The sequence below is a fragment of the Ciconia boyciana genome, chromosome 2, assembly GCF_034638445.1.
Source record: "Ciconia boyciana chromosome 2, ASM3463844v1, whole genome shotgun sequence".
NCBI lineage: Eukaryota > Metazoa > Chordata > Aves > Ciconiiformes > Ciconiidae > Ciconia > Ciconia boyciana.
The window spans coordinates 111,433,289-111,453,868 of record NC_132935.1 but is presented as its reverse complement, the minus strand read 5'-3'; the positions used below and the strand labels follow the sequence as shown (position 1 = coordinate 111,453,868).

Genomic DNA, 20,580 nt, shown 5'->3' with positions numbered 1-20,580 from the left:
GGTTCAGCCACCAGGGTGATTTCTTAAATAGCTCAGATAGCTGCCTTCAAATAATTCTCTCCAGCTGTTTCTGGAGAGTTCTTCATAAGGCAAGATGACCTGGCTGGGTTTAACGTCACCCTCATGCAAGATGCTGTCACAAGGCAGCCTGGACAATTTTTCTGATCTGAAAAGATCAGAAGATTCTGAAGAGAACAGAAGATGGCAGGTCTTTCTCTGCCTTTCAGACATCATTCAGGCTGCTCGACAATAAAGTTGATGTTATGGGCCAAAAAGAAGAAAATGAAATCAAAGCTCACAACATTGCTGGCACGGAGCGGCTCTGTTAGGAAGGGGAAACTTAGATTCCTGCCCTCCTTCCCAAAGTTTTTAACGCACTTTTTTCAATAGCTCTTGAATACAGGATATGTGAATAATTCCCTTAGCCCAGAGTCCCCTCAGACCCCATGAGATCCCTCTGCCTTGACTGGCAGCTGTATGCCCTCTTGCTGGCCCCACCAAGCTCACATTGCTTTCTAGCCAGAAGGCCAACATCAGCAGGAAGGGTGGGCAGCAGCACCACCTGGCCCTGCTCAGCCGATACAGCCATGTCTGCTTAGAAATGTGCACCAAGATGGCACTGGTGTTGCACAGTAACTGTCTAAAATTCATGCCCAGAGGTGGTAAATAAGACCTGAAAGTAATCATTTTGAGAGTCCAGAACTACTAAAACCAACAACCAGGTTTTTCAAAAGCGATGAGTGGTTTCAGAGGCCTCAATTTGCATCATGTTTCTTTTAAGATACCTTAAAGGGGCTGCATTTCAGCCAAGGGGTGCTCAACACTTCCAAAATCCAGATGCCAGAAGAACGCAAGATGCCTGCCCCAATCGTTCATATTTTCTGAAACACCAGTCACTTCCAAAAAATCTTGGATTCACAGAAGTGTAAGTGAATTATGAATCTTTTTCTTCCATCTACCTACTGAGAAATTAAAATCTACACCACTGGAGGGAACCTGATTTGTATTTCTGTTACAGACTTTTTTTTAAACAAAGTAGAAAAGGAAAGAAAGAAAAAGATGAATGCATGTAAGACCACTAATAAACTACGTGCAGGTTATATTTTTAGCTGTTGAGTTTTATGGGGGATAAGGGCTAGAAAAAACATGTAATACTTCTGCTTAAGCATTCAATAACTCATATACCCTGACAGAAAAGCCCATCAGTGATATCATTTATTTTTCCATACTGTGGGACTCTGTGTCTGTCTGTCAGTCAGTCTGTCTCTCTCTCTCTCTCTCCCCCCCCTCCTCCTCCTCTGCAAAGTCTCAAACTCCCTTCACCGGAGGTAAAGCAGGGCAGTGAACTACATTGCAATTACATGAGCACATCAAATTTTAAGGAACAGACTTCAAGAAGAAGAAAAACAGACGTTATAATCAAAACCAAACTTTGTGGCTACTTTGTGGCTGTCCTACTAACAAGGTCATCCAGTTTCTGGTCACAGCTGCAGAATTTACTGCAAAACAGCTGTGAATTCAAGTGAGGAAAAATTCCTTCTTTCCTATACATTGCATAGGTGTGCCTAAGAAGACAGGCTGACACAAAAATGCCAAGGAGATCCCAATTTTGTGAATACTGTCAGGACAGTTTCGTTATATCACAATAGTTTTCTTTTCTTCACAAAAACTGTGAAGATACCTTCCTTGTATCACAAAACACATGCAGTTCTGCAAGATCTGATATAAATGTCTTGCAAAAGTAACTGAGTGCTTTCCTCTTTCCAGTTCTGCTTTGCAAGGTTTTAGGAAAAGAGCTTTTCAAGCATGTAAACTAGGGGGCATTCAGTGAAAGCCATAGGTGAATAACTTAAAAGAGATTCAACAAAGCATTGGTGGACTTCTGGAACAGCTGCCACAGGAGGCAGACATAGCCAGCAGGTTCATATGGGACTAGACAAGTCCAAAGACAACAGGTCCATAAAGAAATACTAAAAGGAACAAGCAAGGGAATATGCTTTGGGATTGCTAATCTAGTGATTATTTATGTTGGGAGAGCACATAGAGAACGAAAGTCAGAAAGCAGGTGTGTTCATGTCCTTCTTAAATAGCATCCGCTGTTTCCAAAATCAGAGACAGACTGTGTGACTAGATAGTATCTAATACCTCTAGTTTGACACAGTGGGACATTTCTTATGTTTTAAAATATCTTTTTTTCTTTTTTAAATTTCAAAAGGATAGATTTGTTTCTTTGAGATATTTTTGTTTATTTATATAGAACCACATTATGTTTACCATATTAAAGTTTTCTTTCCTATCCTCTATCCTAAATCTTTCCTGCAGCAATTCAAGACCAGCACTTTGTTATTTTACCCAGCACTCATCATTCACCTTCCCCTTCGCAGTCTCTTCCTTTCTTTTCTCTTTTGCATATTTGAAATTATTACTATACCCTCTTCCTGTCCAGTCTTCTCATCTTTAATCTGGACAAACTAGGTCAAGTCTATTTTAACTCATCGGTGTCATTTTTCAGACCTCAATCATTTTCTCTGCTCTTCCTTGTAGTGCCCCCAAGTGCCTAACATCTTTCTTGAAATAAAATGTACAGAACTGGTCACAGTACAGGAACATGTGTCATCGTGAGACACGCTGGCTCCATCTACACCGCTGTGCAGGAGAAGGCTTCAGGCCCTTTGGCCTGAAGGGTCTTTGATGTCTGCATGGTGCACTCACAGACCAAGTGCTCGCTCCATGATGGAGGGTGCACCCTGCACTGCAAGGGGGCACACAGGCCCTTCCTGACTTGTGGACAAGCCTTGGCACTCCCAGATCACTCTGTAGCCTCCATCATTTGTTCTTGCCATCAGCAACTGACACTAGGCAGCCCAAACCATCCAAGTCCTTCCAGAAAGGACCCCAGTTCATGAAGGGAGAGGTAGTTTGTAGGTGGACTGGCTTAATGTTCAATAAAGCTGATCATCAGGTATTAGGATAACACCATGGCTTCTTCTAGCTCATGCTCAAGTAGGTACAGATATCACTACTTTGTCTTACTCTCCCTTAAGAGTTGCATGAAGCCTGTGGGCAAGTGAAACTGAGAAACCAGGGTGCAGAAACCCACTAATAAACATTGGATGAATACCTGACTCACTGAATTCAATGGAGTTTTCATCCTTTCCTTACACCAGGCCAGGATTTCACCCTTAGTTTTTGATTTGGATTTTCAAAGTCCTTAATTATTGTTTAGGAATGTTGCTAAGGGGCAAACAAGCACCCTTCCCGTTTTACAAATGTACCCAGCTGCTCTTCAGGAAAGCACCCCTAATAACTCTTAAATACTTCTGAAGAGGGACTGACTTCAGCAAGTCCTTAAGTGCTGTCGTAAAACCTGGGCCCTACAGAGATTGCAATCTTAACTGAACTAAGTCATAATACAAGTCATAATTAAGTTCACAGTGATCAAATACTGCTTTTCACATGCTCAGGTGCTCTTTTTTTATAAGGAGTAATGTAAGAAACAGCTTCATTCCTCCCATGGTAAACTGACATGTAGGAGCCACTGTCCAAAACGCAGGACATAAGTAAGGGTGGCTGGGAGTTGAGCCATGGGTGCTGAGGGGGTCTGCATAAGCTGACTTCATACACAGCAGTTTATGTATATATTTTGATGGAACTATGTATATGTGTAATATGCAGCCAGGAACACTGCATAATCAGATGTGGAAAGCTGCGGACAGTCAGCAGGACAGACTCATAGTCTGACCCCAACAGAGATGCAGAAGAGAGAAAGCCAATGAATTTTCCTTGGACAGCACCTGGAAGAGAAGAAGCAGCCAGGAACATCACCTAAGAAAACTGTCTCCTGTTGTTTGAGTTGGTGGAAACAGGAATTTATGTACGTTCTTTGTAAACCAACAGGATTGAATAAAAAGGAAGTTTCCAACTCTGTCATCTACTTCTCCTCCTGATGGAAACAACCTGCAAGAGTGACTGTTGACAAATTGCTCAGGTCACAGGAGAGACAATGCACTCAGCAACCTGGCAGCCCTGAAAAGATTTGTGAAATTCTTACTGCTTCAAGTATCTTACATGCAAAATGAAAACCAAATGGCGTTACAGGAAGGGAGACTTCAAAAACGCACTTCTGTTTGGAGCATTTTACCCACCATATATGTAACATTTTTAGTAATACAAAAGAAGAGTTTTGCTTTAAATCCTGTTCTTTTCCCTCTACTTTCTAACTGACAACACTGAGCTTTGAGTAGACAATGCAGACAAGTCACCAGTTGCTTTTATGGCTTGTCACTTAAGTACAGGGGAAAACAATATCAAACTGTGACTATGAAACCAGACATGTGGTGTGATTGTAAAGGTATGTAAGAGACTTGAAATCCTCTGAAATAATTTTTCAAAACTGACTAGGTTTCACGAATATCCCTCTGCATTTGTAATGTTGACACGTTTCATTAAAAATCACTAACTTGGAGACAAGTAATCTAACTGAATTTGTAAAAAGACGTATCCTGCATCTAATAAAGTATAGCATATATTATACTATTTTTTTCCAGTTTTCATCAGATAATAGTCATCATTTTACAATTGTATTTAACTCACATATATCGTTGCCTCTTTTTTCACTGTTCTATTACCAGTTTAAAATTAACAGAGTCTGTGGTTTGTACTTTCTCTTCAGCTTACCATATTATCTATTCTGTTTTATCTGCTAGGCTAGGTGAAATTTTTCTTCATGAATACATTGCGATATGCCAGAGTGAAATGGAATAGTTTCACTGAAAGCAACAGAGCCACAATGATTAACCTTATGTGCTCAGACAGCATTGACAGCTTTGTCCTTCTCACTGGGATATTCCTGTTCAGGAATCCTTAGCGTCCTAACTGGACTTTGTATTAACAGTACCTTGCGTAATTCATCTGTGATCCCTCCATGCAAGCTCACGACACTTCTGGCAAACATAATTTTGAATTAAATTCACGGCTAAGCATTTTTGGGTTTCTAAAACTGGTATCATTAATTACATGAAAGTGCTAATTAATGCTTGCTTTTAGGGTCTGAAAATTAAGTAATGAAGTGTTAAACTCCAACACATTTTTCTTAGCTCCAGAAGTTTCCTGGAATTAATAATGTGCTGGGTCCAACGACTTTAAACTCTTTGAGTAACACTGAACCAGTCTGGAACAAGTTGCTTCAAACTGACTTTTAATTACAAGATCTGTGACATACATGTTTACAGGCATACATACATAATCGCACTTGTGTGTATCTATACATGTAAAACTGCATGCAACATGTGCCTGCATAGTCTATGTTCTTTATGTTGCTTGACTTCTTACATTATACACTTTCTGAAGGCAGAAACATTGCCATTTGTGTGTACTTGTGGTGAAAAACATCCACCACTTTCTAATGCAAGATGCAGGTGACGTCCAAAACAATCTCCCTGAATGTCACCATCCTATAATCTATACGAGCTTTCTATAGGAGGCTAGCTGCAAAATTACATTTCAACAGAGCCTGAATTAGATGCAACTTTCTGTAATACTGATGAATTTCATTTTTATTCACTTTGTAGCACTTCTCTGCCATTCACACTTCTTGAAAGAGGGTAAAAAATTAAGCCATTATGGCACGATAGAGCATTATATTCCCTTCTTTAGATTAACCATACACAGTACAAGACCATGAAGAATAAAGCCCTGTGCTGCACATATGTGATGTGTCTAGTTATAATAAGACCTGTTTCAGTGGGGTTACACCTGGTCTGAATTTGACTCAGTCTGAACTGCAACTAAGCCTTCATTTACAACATATTACATGCAATTAACTAGAGACCTTTTAATGCAAGAAAAGCTTTCACTCAAAGTCAGCTTTGCATCTCACTTAGGCAGATCCCAGGAAAAGTGATAATAAAACAGCAGAACACCTGTAATGCTCACATAATTAACACACTTTTTACCCTGTACATCCTCTCATAAGGAGCTTCTTGCAAAACATTGCTGGATATATTGTTGTTCTACCTGTTCTACTCTAAACATGTCCTTTTTAAGATTCATTTCATTAACCAACATTTGATTGTGTCCTTTTACACAGATTTAATTACATAAATATACAAACTTAAAACTTACATTCTCAAACAGAAATCAAAGGTAAGAATTAAGCAGTTGTTTTTTAGTAAAAGTTAGACACAAATTCTCAGATGGGGTCTTCTGTTTTTTAGTGCAATTGTCATCAATCTGGGCATGGAGTCGAGCAATGAAAAAATGAAATCTGCATATATGACAAAATTATTTTGAACAGCATGGTGAAGAGCTAAGAGGTTATCTTTAGAGCCAAGTGGGCTAGATGAATGAGCAATACTGATAGCAAGATGTATATTGATACTGAAGGGGAGTCTGAACTACTCATACACCGGTTCTAAATTAGCTGAGCCAACTCATGAGAAGCACTTGTCTCAATGCAGAATTCAATGGAGGAATGAAAATTTGATCAACATGAAGCTATGGCAAAAACATGTTAAGACAAATGGAATGGGAAACAGAACACAGAAAATCATGGTGCATTTGAATTGCTGGTCGTCTTCTGGAATATTATTGCATGTAGTAGAGGGAGACTTTTTCAGACAGTATCGGCAGAAATGACAATGCAAGAACTCTCTAAAGAGCAGAGTGAAAACAACCATTTGCCTCAGAAAGAAGATGAATAAGAGGAGACATAATAAGAATATATAAAATATTGAATAAAGAAGGAAGACTGAGAACATGAGGGCTCCCTGTCTTATAACTACGAGACATTCTGTTAAATTCAAAACCTGGATAATTTAAACCTGATTAAAGGATACTCTTTGCCTTTTTTATACAGTGCATAATGAGACTGTTGGGCTCTCTGCTGGAGATACTTTCACTTTTCTCTGTGATAAGCTTATACTTTCATTGGTATATCTTAACTGTGTTTTTGTCTTTGCTTTTCTCTCCATGTTTGCCAAGGGAAACTGGAGAAAGTAATACATGGTCACTTGTCTCTACATATAAAGCACTTCAGAGAGGAGGGCACTGACTAATTATACAACAAACGCTCTATACAAGGAGCTTATATGAAATGAGGAAATCATTGAGAATCCAATACCTGCTTGCAGAAGCACAGACTCTTGTCTTCCTCACTGATATTAATCCACTGCTGCCTAAGCTCACCCTACAAACCTGGCTGTCTTTTTCTAGCACTCTTTGTGCAAGTATCCTCACCACCATTCCCTGATGCTCAGCTTCAGATCAGCCCACAGCAAACCAATGTGAGCCAGAACAAACAGGATCTGGCTGTAATTAACCACACTATGTTAGTTGCTCCTTCCTGTTCTGATGACATCAGGGAAGCAGGGGGGCAGAGCCTGGGGAAAAAAAAGTGCTGCTGTGCTTTCTCAGTTTCTTTCAAATCTTGGAGGAGGGCTCCCATGGGCTCCCATGAAACTGAATTTTAACACGTTATGAGATGGCTAAGGTGTATTCACAGTTACATTTGCCTAGACCCAAAGAAAGTATCGTGTAGTAAGTGGAACTACTCTTGATTTAAAAACCGTGTAGCTGACAGGGAATCCCGCTCATTTTCTGAAAACAGACTTTGTAAATTTGGTATCGCAGCACTGCTAAGAGACTAGAAAAATATAGAGGTTCTGAATTTCAGATCACATAGAACATGAAGTCCCAAACTCCTGTGTTTATTAAAGACCAGGTAATCTTTTGTAAAGGTTTTGAATCAGTACTCTTAATATCATGGGAAATGATTACCCCCTCTATACTTACTCTAGGCCATGCTGCCTCTCAAAAAGAAGTGCTACTGAAGTGCAAGGTCTAATAATTGTCACAGGTAGCAGATATAACATTAAGTACATCCTGACAAAAGATTAATAGCAGGGGTGCTGCACTGCAGGACTGAGGCAGGTAACCAAATGAGTAAATGTCAAATGAAGGATTATCCTCATTTGATGCTATTTCATATGCCTCCTTTCTGCATAATCTCTCCCAGCTGAGACCTAAACCAGGTGTTTTCAAATGCACAAAGTAGAAGCTCTACCTGGTGTGCTAAAGGAGATCCACTATTAGCTGTCAGCAGGAGCAACATCTTCTTTTCAAGTACTCAGCCAGTAGTCAGGATACAGCATTACACCGCCAGCTGACAATGACAAAGCGCCCGCCAAGTCAAGCCCTATCTGGATTGTGCTAAACTATTATTATTTATTATTCAAACTGCAGTAGTACCCATGTCAAGGACCAGAGCCCTTCTGTGCTAGGCTCTGTAAAAACAGAGCCCAAAACGTGGCTCCTTTCATTTGATTTCATCCTCAACATCCCACAGTGCTCATATAGAGGGTCCTATGCTAAAAAGCTGTGTGAAGCATGGGATATAATCTTTTAGCCAGAGCATGTACTTTTTTTAGCCAATGCAAAGACCAGTGAGGTCCTGGAGACACTTTCTTAACACAAGTAGCACCTTTGCAAAAACAGGTTAAAAGAGCATTGAGCCTGCAAAATCAAACATACCAGAACTAAACCTGCCCATACCTCCGTGTGCTGACTCATCAGCTTTTCGTTATGTGACCACGCATCCCTTTTCCCACCTGCAGGATTCATAACTTGTTCAGTGCACAAGATGAACAATAGTCTTCACTAAGAGACCCTCTGCTATTTTTTCTTCTCCTTGCCCAGAGTATTGCCCATAGGCCTTCCTTCCATTGTATTTAAACCATCAGTGAATACATAATTACTGATACCCTCCTGAGCTTCTCTACTGTGCTCATCACTGTATAATCTAAGTGCTTCACAAAACATTAATGCTTTCAACCTCCCTCTGAGGTGAAGGGGAAGGATTTTGCACAGGAACAAGAATCAAAGAAAGATGAAGGTAAAAAGTGCTACTTATTGTGGTTGCCCAATTTCAGGCATGGAGACCAGATCTCCTGGGTTAGTTAACAAGACACAGCACATGAAATGTTCAAAATAGCTGTCAGTAGCTTCAAGTCATGGCTGTGAGCAATTCGGCTCCTCTGCAGAATTAAGAGTGGTAGGCTGGGCCTCCGGAAGAGAAACTGTATGAGCATGGTCACTCATGGTCACATGGGCAACTGTGGTCACTTCCGACTAGTTCAGTTTGCCCAGCATCAGGCTAGGATTGTGTTGCAAGAGCAGGGTCTGCCCTCCAGGCAGAAAACAACCTGGTAAGAGGCTCACTCCTCTTTTACAGCTGCCTGGGACAGGTGAGGTGGGGTCCTGCAGCTCTGACTGATCCAAGGACGATGTTCAGCCTGTGCACTGAAGCAGGGAGGGGCCTTGCGAAAAAATACTGTGCAACCCTGAAATTAAAGATGGTATCAAAGCACAATCACAAGGGGGCAGTACCTTCATTCACCTTAATGACTGGCTTCTGCATGCTTTATTTTGCAGCTTTTTCTCTCTTCTAGTGAAGCGCTATGTTGTGCTATATAAAAGCATTTTGTCCCAGCTCGCTTAACCTGGACAGTTCCTGGTCTGACTCCTGTCTCCTCTGAAGACCACTTTCTTTTTCACCTTCAGGGAAGGCTGTTATGGCTGGGCAGACAGCTTAGCCTCCACAGGCTTCCCAAGGAGGTACCAGATTAACCAGAGCAGCAGCTGCAGGGAAAGGTCCTCCTTCCTCTCTGTGGGCCCTGGACTGGAACATGCTGAATGCTTAGACTATTTAACACATGCTAATAGAAACCTCTTAAGGGCTTATCACTTGGCTGAATGGGACAATTTCTCAAGAACAGCTAAGACCACATCTATACCATCTAGGCAACATCCCTGGCAAATTGTAGCTTCTCAGAGAATAGGTAGCAAGAGGTCTTATACTTTGTACAGAAAAGTCTCTTCTTCCCTAACTTAATTCTGAGAAATAAATAACTTTGCTGGCGCTTTTTGGAAATACTCAGCATTAGATAGGTATCTGCCATGAAATATGCTGCCTAGTGTAAATTATTTGGGCTAAGTTAAAAGTGATTGGAAACAAGATCTAAAAGTAGTAGTAAAGATTGTGTAATGTTAAGTATAGTTAATGCTACTGATGTTGCCTAAAATACAAACCTTTCCTGTCTCGCAATTCCATCTAGTGGCCTGCTGAACTGTACCATTTTCTTGCAGCAACTCCTATGAGATTTACCTGCAAGTTTCCAGATGCTGGGATTTTACACTAGGAAAAGTTTTTTCTACACTTTGATCACTGTTGCAGACAGGATATTAAATGGGATGAACCTATGGTTTGATTCAGTACAGCAGTCCTTGTGCTGAATGCATTATTTACAAGACAGTGAGTTGCAATAAATTAAGTTTTACTGATAGTCTTATTGCTATTTAGTCTTGGAATTTATTAAAGCAATGAAATGTGGCTTGGGTTTAATACCTTACGTCACTGTTTATTTTGGTGTAACTCTTTTATAGACAGGTGCACATGGGAGAAGTTAAAGGGCATCAACAGAGGTGAGTTGCAAAGCTGGAAAAAGAGCTAGCTCTCTCCCTTTCCCTCCTTTCCACTGGGAAGAATGGAGAGGTACCTTTCCCACTTTTCATGTTGAACAGGCATCTCTTATCAAAGAAAAAAAAAATTAATTCAAAATGGTGTGAAATTTTGGATTATGCATGCCTGGAAAGTATGACCACAAAGTACTGAAAACTTTGGTCAACCATAGGCTCAGTCACACAAGCCTTGCTTTCTTCAGTGACACCAGTTCACAAGACTCACTGTGCTACTCCTTAGCATCCTTACTCAGTCTCTTCCCGTAACTCACTCCAGTTCCACAACTATCTTCAACAAAACTATTCATCTGACTCTGGCTTTGCAGGGATGGCCCTTAGGTTTGTGATTCTATGTGTCAAAAACATATACCAACCATTTCCAGCTGTGGAGGAAGAGTAAAATGAGAGAAGACTTACTCCACTGTGGAGACTATGCCAACTTTCACGCACTATTTGCTTTACCAAAGTTACAGGCAATGGAAAAGGAGGTTAGTAATTGAAGTGCCATCCCATCTTAAATTGACAGTGGCGATAGTACACCTCCACATAGTACATGTATTTAACAGATGTGGTCCAAAACTGCTGCCAGCTATTGACATAAATCATATTCCACATTATGGAACTTCATAACTGGGACCATGGTTACATAGATTGCAGAGTTGTATTGCAGACCTATGATATCATACCTGTGAAATACTATACAGCTATTCAAGTACATCAGAGCTCTGAAGCAGGACTACTGAAAAGAAGTGCTTAAAAAAACCCAACAGCACTTATGCTAATACCAAATATTTACAGTGCTGTCAATTTCGAAGTTTGGCAGGCTCAGGGTTTCTAACACACCAGTTGCATGGCCCATTTTCTCCAAAAGTGCAAATCCCCATAGCCAGTTTTTGAAGCTGTAAGTGCGTCATTTTTGCTGGAGAGGCATGTTTGAGCCTTGCCAAAAATGGGTCTTTTAGATCTCCAGAAATTACTGTGGGGACTTGCTCCTTTGCCTCATTGCAAATTGAAGGTGGAGGCTGCTTTTAAGCCAGGGACCAGCAGCACTCTTTGAGTGCCATAAAAACAAAACCAATATTTTCTGAGAATTTGGAGAGGTTGGGGAATTTTTTTGGAATACCAAAGGAACTTTTCTCAGTTAACATATAGCAATGTCACAAATACAAGAATGTTCTGCAGTGGCATCTCCATTTTTTCTGCTGCTTCTCGTCATTTTCTTCCACTCCCTTTTTTTGACATTCTTGCTTTTGTTCCCTCTCCCTGTGCCCTGTTTGCTTCCCTTTCCTGTACAATTTCTGCCCACCTCTTCCCTTGCTAGTCTGTTCTTCTGCCTCCAAAACAACCGTTTTCTTGCACATGCAAGTGAAGCAGCCAAGTGAAAATCACAGAATTTCTGATGATGGATGATAATAGTACTTCCTTCATAGGAAAAAAAGCTAATTTAGCCACAGAAAGTCTAATCTTTTGATATACAAACTAAAATGTGAAAAAAACTTGGAGATTAATACCAAGAAGTTCTAGCCAAACATCTTAATTGAACAGTACCACACGCCTGTGCTTTACCCTCTGATGATTGTAATGTAGGAACATTTCACCATCCTATGTCACATTATATCTATGGCCAGAAGAACACAAGCGACTTAAGTCACAAACCTATCCTAGAGCTTCTTTGCTGAAAACAGATTCCTGAGCACACATACACACACTGTTACTGCTGGTCAGATGGAGTATTATCTGCACTGGACAACAATATGCCAGAAAGGCCCTTGGGGTTACCTTTCTAAGCAAGAAAAAAAGTATTTTGTACTTTAAATTAAGCTGCAGTGAACATACATTATAGAAACTGCAAAATACACATATTTACAAAACAAAACAGTTACTTAAAGATGTGAGTATACATTCACATTTGCATGTGTGTGTATGACACAGAAAATGAGAATATACAATATAGGTAGAAAATGCTATTCTTACCTTATTGCACTTGCAGATAAGTGGCCATAAGAACCACTGGCTGAGGAACTGCTACGAGAATTATTGAGAATTGTGACCAAGGAATTTGGAGATGTCCGTATCATGGTCTGAAGGTCAAAGCTGTGATCAGATAGGGGGGATATGGACAACGTACGCTTTCGGCTTGGTCTAGCTGACAATCTTGGACTTGGAAACCTGGCGCCTGTTATGTAAACACAAATAATTATCCACCAGGGTACTTAATCGCATTTATTTTTTATCAGTGATGGGTAGAGGGAGTCGCAAGACACCAACATGCTGTGACAAGCCCACTCTCTCCACTTGTGATCTACTGGCTATGATTGAGGAAAATTAGGAAGAAAAATCTATCTTCCTGTGGCTTACCTCAGGGGAGCTCTGTTTATTAATGTGCAAGCAAAATGATAAATTGCTAAACAAAAGGAAAAGACTTTTATGAGTTATCCCTCTCATTTCTGGTGATTTATGAATCTGATGGCTTCTTAGACATTCACATCATTAATTCAACCACGAGCAATGAGACAGTGGTTCAGATCTGGGCTACTAGCAAACCCAAACCCCCATCACTTTAATACATACAGCCAAAGCTAAATTGTAAAATATAGTGTAGAAATGAAGAGGCAGCGTTTCCTTTGTTGACCGTAATTCTGCCTGGTCAATACTTCGTGCAAAACTAAACATCAGGACTGAAAAAACGCTATAAAAGCCAGCTCTATCAGCAGAAGTCAAATTGACATTCATGGCATTAGACTGAGAAACAGTAGGCTTTATTTGAATTTGTACAGGATCCCATGATATTCTTATGTTGAGGTGTACAGGGGCCTACAGTTGCCAAATTTCTTTAAAACTAGAGATTAAGCTTTTCAAAGCAGCAAAGAGAAGGCAACCATACAGATACCATTTAAATAAATATATATTACATTTCTAAATTATCTGTGCTGCTTTGAAAATCTCTACCTCTTCTGGTCTATTTTACCATGTCATCCCAACTCTCTGTAGTCCTGACGGAAGATATATCACCTCAAATTTCTTCCCTTTATTTAATTATTTTCGATCTCAGTTGAGACCGAGAAGGAGAGAAGTAGCCTCCCCACTGCGTACTGAACTATTTCGTTTAACAGTACTGCTGCTTCTACATTTTTAATCCCTTTAACCTGTAGTAAAGGACTGAGTCCTAATGATCCTGACAGCCAGGGTCATGCAGGTCTTGGGTTTGATGCCTACTTTACAGCTAGTTTTCCCAGACCCCCTGACATTCTCTGTAACTTGCTAATAATTCAGTTGGCCACAAGCTTCCATTATGGGTCTGCTTTTCCTAATTCTTGCTCATCTCTTGGTGCCCAGGACCTTTTTTCAATAGGGTATTGAAGCTTATGTACCTAACATTAACCAGGGGAAGAGTCCAACCGACTCCAATTACACTCACGTCAAGGACAGAGCTGCGTTATTATCTGCCATTACGTTCTCCTTATGCACCTGAGCAGGTTGCCCTTCCTTCTGTGCATGCTATCCAAGATTTTCATCTGGTATTAAAAGCTGCCACTTTATTGCTGTTGTGATTGTGTGATCAGATCTCTGTCTACAGTCCTTCTCCTAATCTGTGCTTAGTTTTGCCTCAACCAGACAACATGGGTGTCAATTCTCTTTGGCATCTGGCTAATAGAGAGGTTTTTTTTCCTCTGTGCTCTGTATCCGCAATAGGCCTCAGTCCATACTGCTTCAGTCTTTCAATGAATATTCATGCTCTTGATTCATCATTTAAAACTTAGACATAGCCATTTATTTCTTCCTAACACTATACACATTATTTTATGTAATCTGTTTTATCTCCTTTTTATGAGCTTGCTATTGTACTGTGTCTGCTTGATACTTTTTTAGTACTGTGCTTCGTGTCTTTCAAAGGCAGAGGTCTTTTATTTGTGCTAAAATAAAAACCAACAATTATCAGCAGCTATAAGAAGCTGCAACATATTTAAGGAAATACAAAATACATGTCATGGTAAAACAAAAATAGCAATACTTTGCACTTACATCTTTCATTCACAATTCTCCTCCACTGACTGTTCAACAACTCCTCTGAAGTCAGCAGCGGTAATATAATTTGCCTCAGCTGAGGATATAATTCAAGTGCTTTATAGGTGAATACTCTGTTACCGTGGTTTTACAAGGGGATAGCTAAGTACGGGTGTTCCTGGTCAAACAGCAAGTGAAGGGGACAAGGAAGACCTGCTAAACATTGGCTGACCAGCAAAATGAGATGTTACTCAAGCACTGCTACCACAGCATCATGCGTTACTACCAGCCATCCTAATGGTGTGCTATACACGACAGCAACAGTTTGCGGTCATGTGAACATAATTATGAACCCTCTGTTTTCCTCAGACTGATGGGCACAGCCCTCATTGTGCCAGCAAGAAGGCAGCAGAGATGCTCACAGGGGACAAGCACAGCTCCCTATCTTTTGATAAGCAAGACTTAGTTAAATTTCTATATTTACAACTGAGAGTCACCGTGTGCTACTGATGGCCATGTACGAACAGTTTCAAATGTGATTTCCAGGAGAAACAGTTTCGAAAAATTACTTCTTATGGATCTGAAGTCCAGTTTTGAATCTGTACAACTACAAAGGGATTGCCACTTATTTGAGAAATTCATTACGAGCCTGCGAAACATGGACTGATGGCTACTGATGCTAACTAGAGAGGGGGTGCATAGGTTTGATCAAAAAAGTGGAGCAGTTGTTAAGAATACTAGCACCTGAGCAGCTCTCCTTTGAAGCTAGACTGGGCAATAAAAGCTGGAGACAACAGTTGTGTTCTGCTGCTTCTGAGATCAGACACCATTTATCTTCCATGCCACAACTGCCCAAGCAGACTCTTTGGTACTCCAGCCCACATCTCAGAGAGGACTGAGGAAGCATTACTGACAACTGTTCGAAGCTCTTACAATCTTGGAGAGAAGCATGGTCACCCTCAATGGATCACACAGGAGGGCAATTTATACTCCCTGTGGTGCCCTGAGGATTCTTGAAAACTGCAATGACTTCCTTCCTCCTCCTCCCTGCCCTTTCTGGACTGAGCCCGTCTCCTTTACTCCTTGCCTAAGTCATGCTACAGCTCTTGTAAGAGGCCTCTCTCCGCCCACCGTGCATTAAACCTCCCCCTTGCCTGCCAGGGGCTGCCAGGACATCCCTGTCCCCGCTCTGTTGGGGATGCACCAGATCTGCGGCCAGTGATGGAGAAAGATGCTCCTTTCAGCTGTGAGGGGCAGAGGTTGGGCTTCAGCCACACCACACAGCAGTCTCAGGCTTCCTCTTCTCCAGGCAGTGCCTGTTTCAGGCCCCACCTAGATCTGGGAGTTTGGCAGTCCCCTCCATCTACCTGGGATGGGAACAACCTCCTAAGGGCCAACAGTCTCCTACAAAAATGGAATATTTCTGCTTAACATCTGGAGCAAACGGCTGAGGCTGGGCAAGAGCTCAACAGAGTCTGACCACAGGGGAGGGGGATTTGCTTCAAGGGAGGCCATGACTTTCAAAACTGAAAAGACAATTAAATGGAATTACTGTTTTTTCAGATCTTTGTGGTTTAATTAGGTTTTGCATGCCTAAAAAGTCTTAAGCATGAGCTGACCACTCATTAGACTGCAGGACATTTGCTAAACCATTCATTTGGCATAACATCAGTCTTAGTTAGTATGTTACTATAAAAAAGAATAGGTCACAATTTGTCAGTGACTCTGAATACTAAACCAAACTTTTCAGCCTTGCCCAGGCATTTATTTTAAACACAAACACTTCAATATTTATTTAGCAATTTGAGATGTTCATCTGCTCACAGTATTCTCCCACTGAAGCATTACATTCCCCACTTCATAATGCTTTAAAACCAAAAAACGTAGGAGCACTGATTTACTAAAAATCCATTTACCTCTGTGCAAGTGCTGAAAAAAACCCATCAGCTTTGGCAGAGCATGCAAATAGAAGCTGACAGTGAAGATTTGTTTAGGAATGTCACCTTTTTGGAGTAGACGTTATAGTAATAAAAAGTCAGTAGTTGATAGTAAAGACTTGAGTGTGCAGACAAAAATCCAGCAGGTGTCAGAAGAAAAGATTTTATTCCTGGGGTGGAGATCAATTCTAAAATAACAGATATCTATCTCCATCATAAATTTCAAAAATTGAATATGCCATCCAGCAAATTTGCCCATGAATTTGATTTCTGAGTTGAAGTTTTTAGCATTGCTTAATCATTTATAAGGCAATCTTCAGACATGTATCATTTATTCCATCCCTTTAAATCAAACTTCATCAAACCTTTTTTATTCCATCCCTTTAAATCAAACTTCTTTGAACCTGTCTCAGGCACTAGTTTTTGTTGAAGGCTGTGAACATGGGAAGTCTGATTTTTTTTTTTACATTAAAGTTTTTTTTCTTTCTTTCTTTTCCTTCTGGTTTCTGCTCACAGATGTGTAAACTTTGTTTTCATTTCATGAAAGTTTGTCATAAATTTTGTCCTAGTAAATCTGTCATCAGTATGACAGGAAAAGGAATGGCTTTGCTACTCCACCCTCATTCTCCAACTGTGCCTGAAAATCAGGAATCAAACCCAGTCCAAAGCTTCTCACATTGGGTTAACTCTTCAGGCTGGCCAAATTCTTTACAGCAGTTGGGCTGCTATCAGTGTCTCTAACGCCAAAAGGGGTAGGCCAATGATGAACACCTTTGAAAAAGAAAAACCTCCCATTCTGGGTGAGCATAGGCAAAAGTTAATCAGAGTGAGGATATTAATACTCTCAGGGTGAATCTAGAAACCTCAGGGAAGATGCTTGCCTTCCACTGAACACCATTTGAAAGCCGAGTAAAACATATTCCTCAAGTGGAAAATGTAGGTATCAAACCCAAAAGGCTGTGATTTTTGGAATTACTTAAGTGCTTAAAAGACAGTTTTGGCATGCAGTATCCTTACAGCCACAACAAGGAATTTCAGTTGTTGCTACTGTGGTACTGTCAATACCTTCCCCATCTACTCCCCTCGTAGTTACTTTGATGTTATACTTAAAGGTAGCATATCTGACCCTTTTAGATCAAGCAAGAAGACAGGAAGACTTGGTCAGGGATTCTGGCCACCAAAACTGTAGAAAAGCTTTATAGCAGCAAAGAAAATTCTGGTCCAGTTTTCATGCCACACAGGGCAGGATGAGGAAAAATGACAATCAAGCATACACAATCTTGGCTTTATTATTCCACAATATATTAGACAGTTCATGGACAGTGAAGTTCAGAGCTTCAGGAAGTCTACTGCTCTTTAGGCAAGATTTAACTTTCTGATTAATGCTTCTCCCACTCATATCATCCCTATTTTTAAATCAGTTTTCCAGCACCACAGAGCAAAAAAAAAGGCCCAAAACTGCACAAATTGTATGTAACATACTTTTGTACCTACCGCATGCTGGTGTTGGAATTAGTATTTGTACTACTGGAGCGGGTAGAGATGCCACATTACTGTGCTAGATGCTGTATAAACACACAATTAGGAGACAGACTCGCTTCACAAAAGAAGAACAATGTCTTGCTTGTATCTGTTTGGTTGTTGTGTGGAATAAATGATCAGCAGCCTTTGAGTGAGTTGAGCCAACTTGCTCAGAATTTGATAGCAGATAATGAGGGAAACTACCAGTCTCTCTTCTGTATCCTTTGACAAGACTGGGCAAAGGTGAAAGAGTACTTTTAAGATCACCATACAAACCCTTAATAAGAAAGATCCAAACAAATGGCACTGCTTTGCATTGATCACTGTACTTTGTTATTAAATGCAAACATGGGCATTCTTATTGTTTTTTTTTTTTAAAAAAAAGTCTTAATATTGGCTTCCTGCTAATTGTTTTGTTCTCGTTTCTAATCTAAAATTCTGACAAAGAAGAAAGGGGTTTGCTTTAGCATGATGAATGATAGGACATTCAGATTCCTACTTAATGACAATTAATTTACTGTATACCCATGCAAGTTAAGATAGTTTTAATTAGTTTTTACAAAGTAAAAGGGTAACTTCATACTCTATTTAGATAAAAGCAGCTATTGCCTGACTAAACACATTCTCATCAAATATGGAAGGTGAGCTGAGTGACCTTACTAAGATTCACTCTTATTTTAATTCTCTATTTACTGTTTAAAAATAACCCATTTGCATAATACTGCTACACATTTTTTGTCTTTAACTCTGAAATAATCCCTAATTGAAAAGTTGCTGCTATAATGAATCTCAAATGTGTGATCTTAATTTTTAAAAACAAACATAAAACAAATTAAAGAGTGCATTTCAAATCTATGGTAGCTAAAGCTGGTGACAGCAAATATCCTTATTAGAGACAGTGTTTAGGTACCTTTTATGAATGGGCTGAAGTTATGGGCAAAGGTCAAAACATTTTCCCTTAAGTAAGAAGTGATAACATTCTTGGGATGCAAACGCTGTAATTCTATGTAGATTACAGCATACACAATCTTTACTAACACATGAAGGTCCTTTGAGCAAATGCCATTATTTGTGTGAGTACTGCAATGTCTTCTGTTTTTCCTAAGTTTTCTGGCATACATCTGGGTATCTATCTTCCTATAGACTGAATAGACCCATTCAAACAAGTCTGCATCCAAATATGTGGTTTGGTAGTGCTACCTACATGCATTCAGAAACTCTCTCCCAAAAACATTGAAAGTACAAAATATCCTGCTCATTGCAGCGGGGGTTAGATTAGATGACCTTAAAGTTCCCTTCCAAGCCAAACTATTCTATGATTCTATGATCCCTTTACTTCAATGAAGTCATGTCCATTCATACAAGCTGGGGATTTGTCCTTGCAACTGGAACACAGCAGCAGATTTACATTACCTGAACCATGCATAACAGAGTTTCCATTCTGCAAGATACTATTAATATGCATCAAATGCATTAGCAACGTACCTTGTCTCTCCCTATTCCTCTCAAAATTCAAATCAGGAAGTATCATATTCTTAAGCTTTCAAGCACTGAAGCCTGCACATTAATTTCTGGTTTAAGTCCAGACTACTTGTGTGGGTTTATTATGTTTCTGAAGTGGGTTCAAGGTATGTTACATTACTGTAAAATCACTATGCACGCTACCAGTGCAGTGAAACTGATAACAGAAACTGAATTAAAAAATCCTTCACTATCAAGGTAACAGAATGAAAACAGTTTCCCTGCCCAGTTCCACAACTATCTGTCTAGCCTGATTCTTGTAAAAATTGTTGGTCAGTCAACTACTTCACACTCCCAAGCATGTGTTCTGCAGGGGTAGCTATCTATATTCCCATGCGTTCCAGAGGTGATCCTCCCAACTCCCACACGCCTTGAGATCAGTAGCTATGGCATGCAGCCAACAGCAGGCAAGAAGAAACTGCATGCTAACAAAGACTTTAAAAAGCTGTGGGACAACAAGGTGGTCTAATGCTATTGTATTGCTCTGTACTACCAAGCAAGAGTCAACAGTCACCACCTTTTCTTGTCACCACCTTTTATTTCCCTTGTTGGAAGGAACCAAGTACATCCCAAAAAGCATGTAGGCATCTTATGGCTAGAGGGGAGTGCTCTGCATAATCCCTTCAAAAGCAGCAGTAATGAGCACTTTGGAATTGGGTGCTCTCTTTTCCTCCTTCACCAGAGAAAGGGAGACAGATTAGAGGTCTGAAAGATACTGAAGTGGGTAAAGAAGGCTCTCAATATTAGGGAAGACTAAGTCAGGATCCTTGAGAATTCAGCAAACGGCTTCACCTTAGAAGTGGTCTCAAAGTCTATCAGTCTATGATACACAACTTGTAAGCATGGCTACCACTCTCTAAAAAGGAGGGGAGCATGCTCTCCTAATGGAAAAACAGATGTAAAACTTTTATTAACAGAGAGGTAATCAGGGAAATACTCACCCTAACGATGAATGTGAGTTACTGATTGTGAATAGAAAAGGATATTTTCAAAAGCACTCAAGCCCTGCTGGAAATAAAATTTGTAACCTGTTTTCAGGAGCAGTCCTGTTCCTCTCCCTACTTACTTTCAAAGTTTACTT

The 20,580-nt window shown here is 40.2% G+C and overlaps 1 protein-coding gene across 4 annotated transcripts in view; it reads right to left on the bottom strand.

Annotated features, from left to right (window-relative positions):
• Window positions 1–20,580, bottom strand: part of GLI3 (GLI family zinc finger 3) — a 216,348-nt gene that overhangs the window by 48,641 nt on the left and 147,127 nt on the right. For all 4 annotated transcript variants that reach the window (XM_072853542.1, XM_072853543.1, XM_072853544.1 and 1 more), the window contains one exon: window positions 12,490–12,691. In XM_072853542.1, the coding sequence (XP_072709643.1) occupies window positions 12,490–12,691 (202 nt within the window). The remainder of the gene's footprint in view (window positions 1–12,489; window positions 12,692–20,580) is intronic.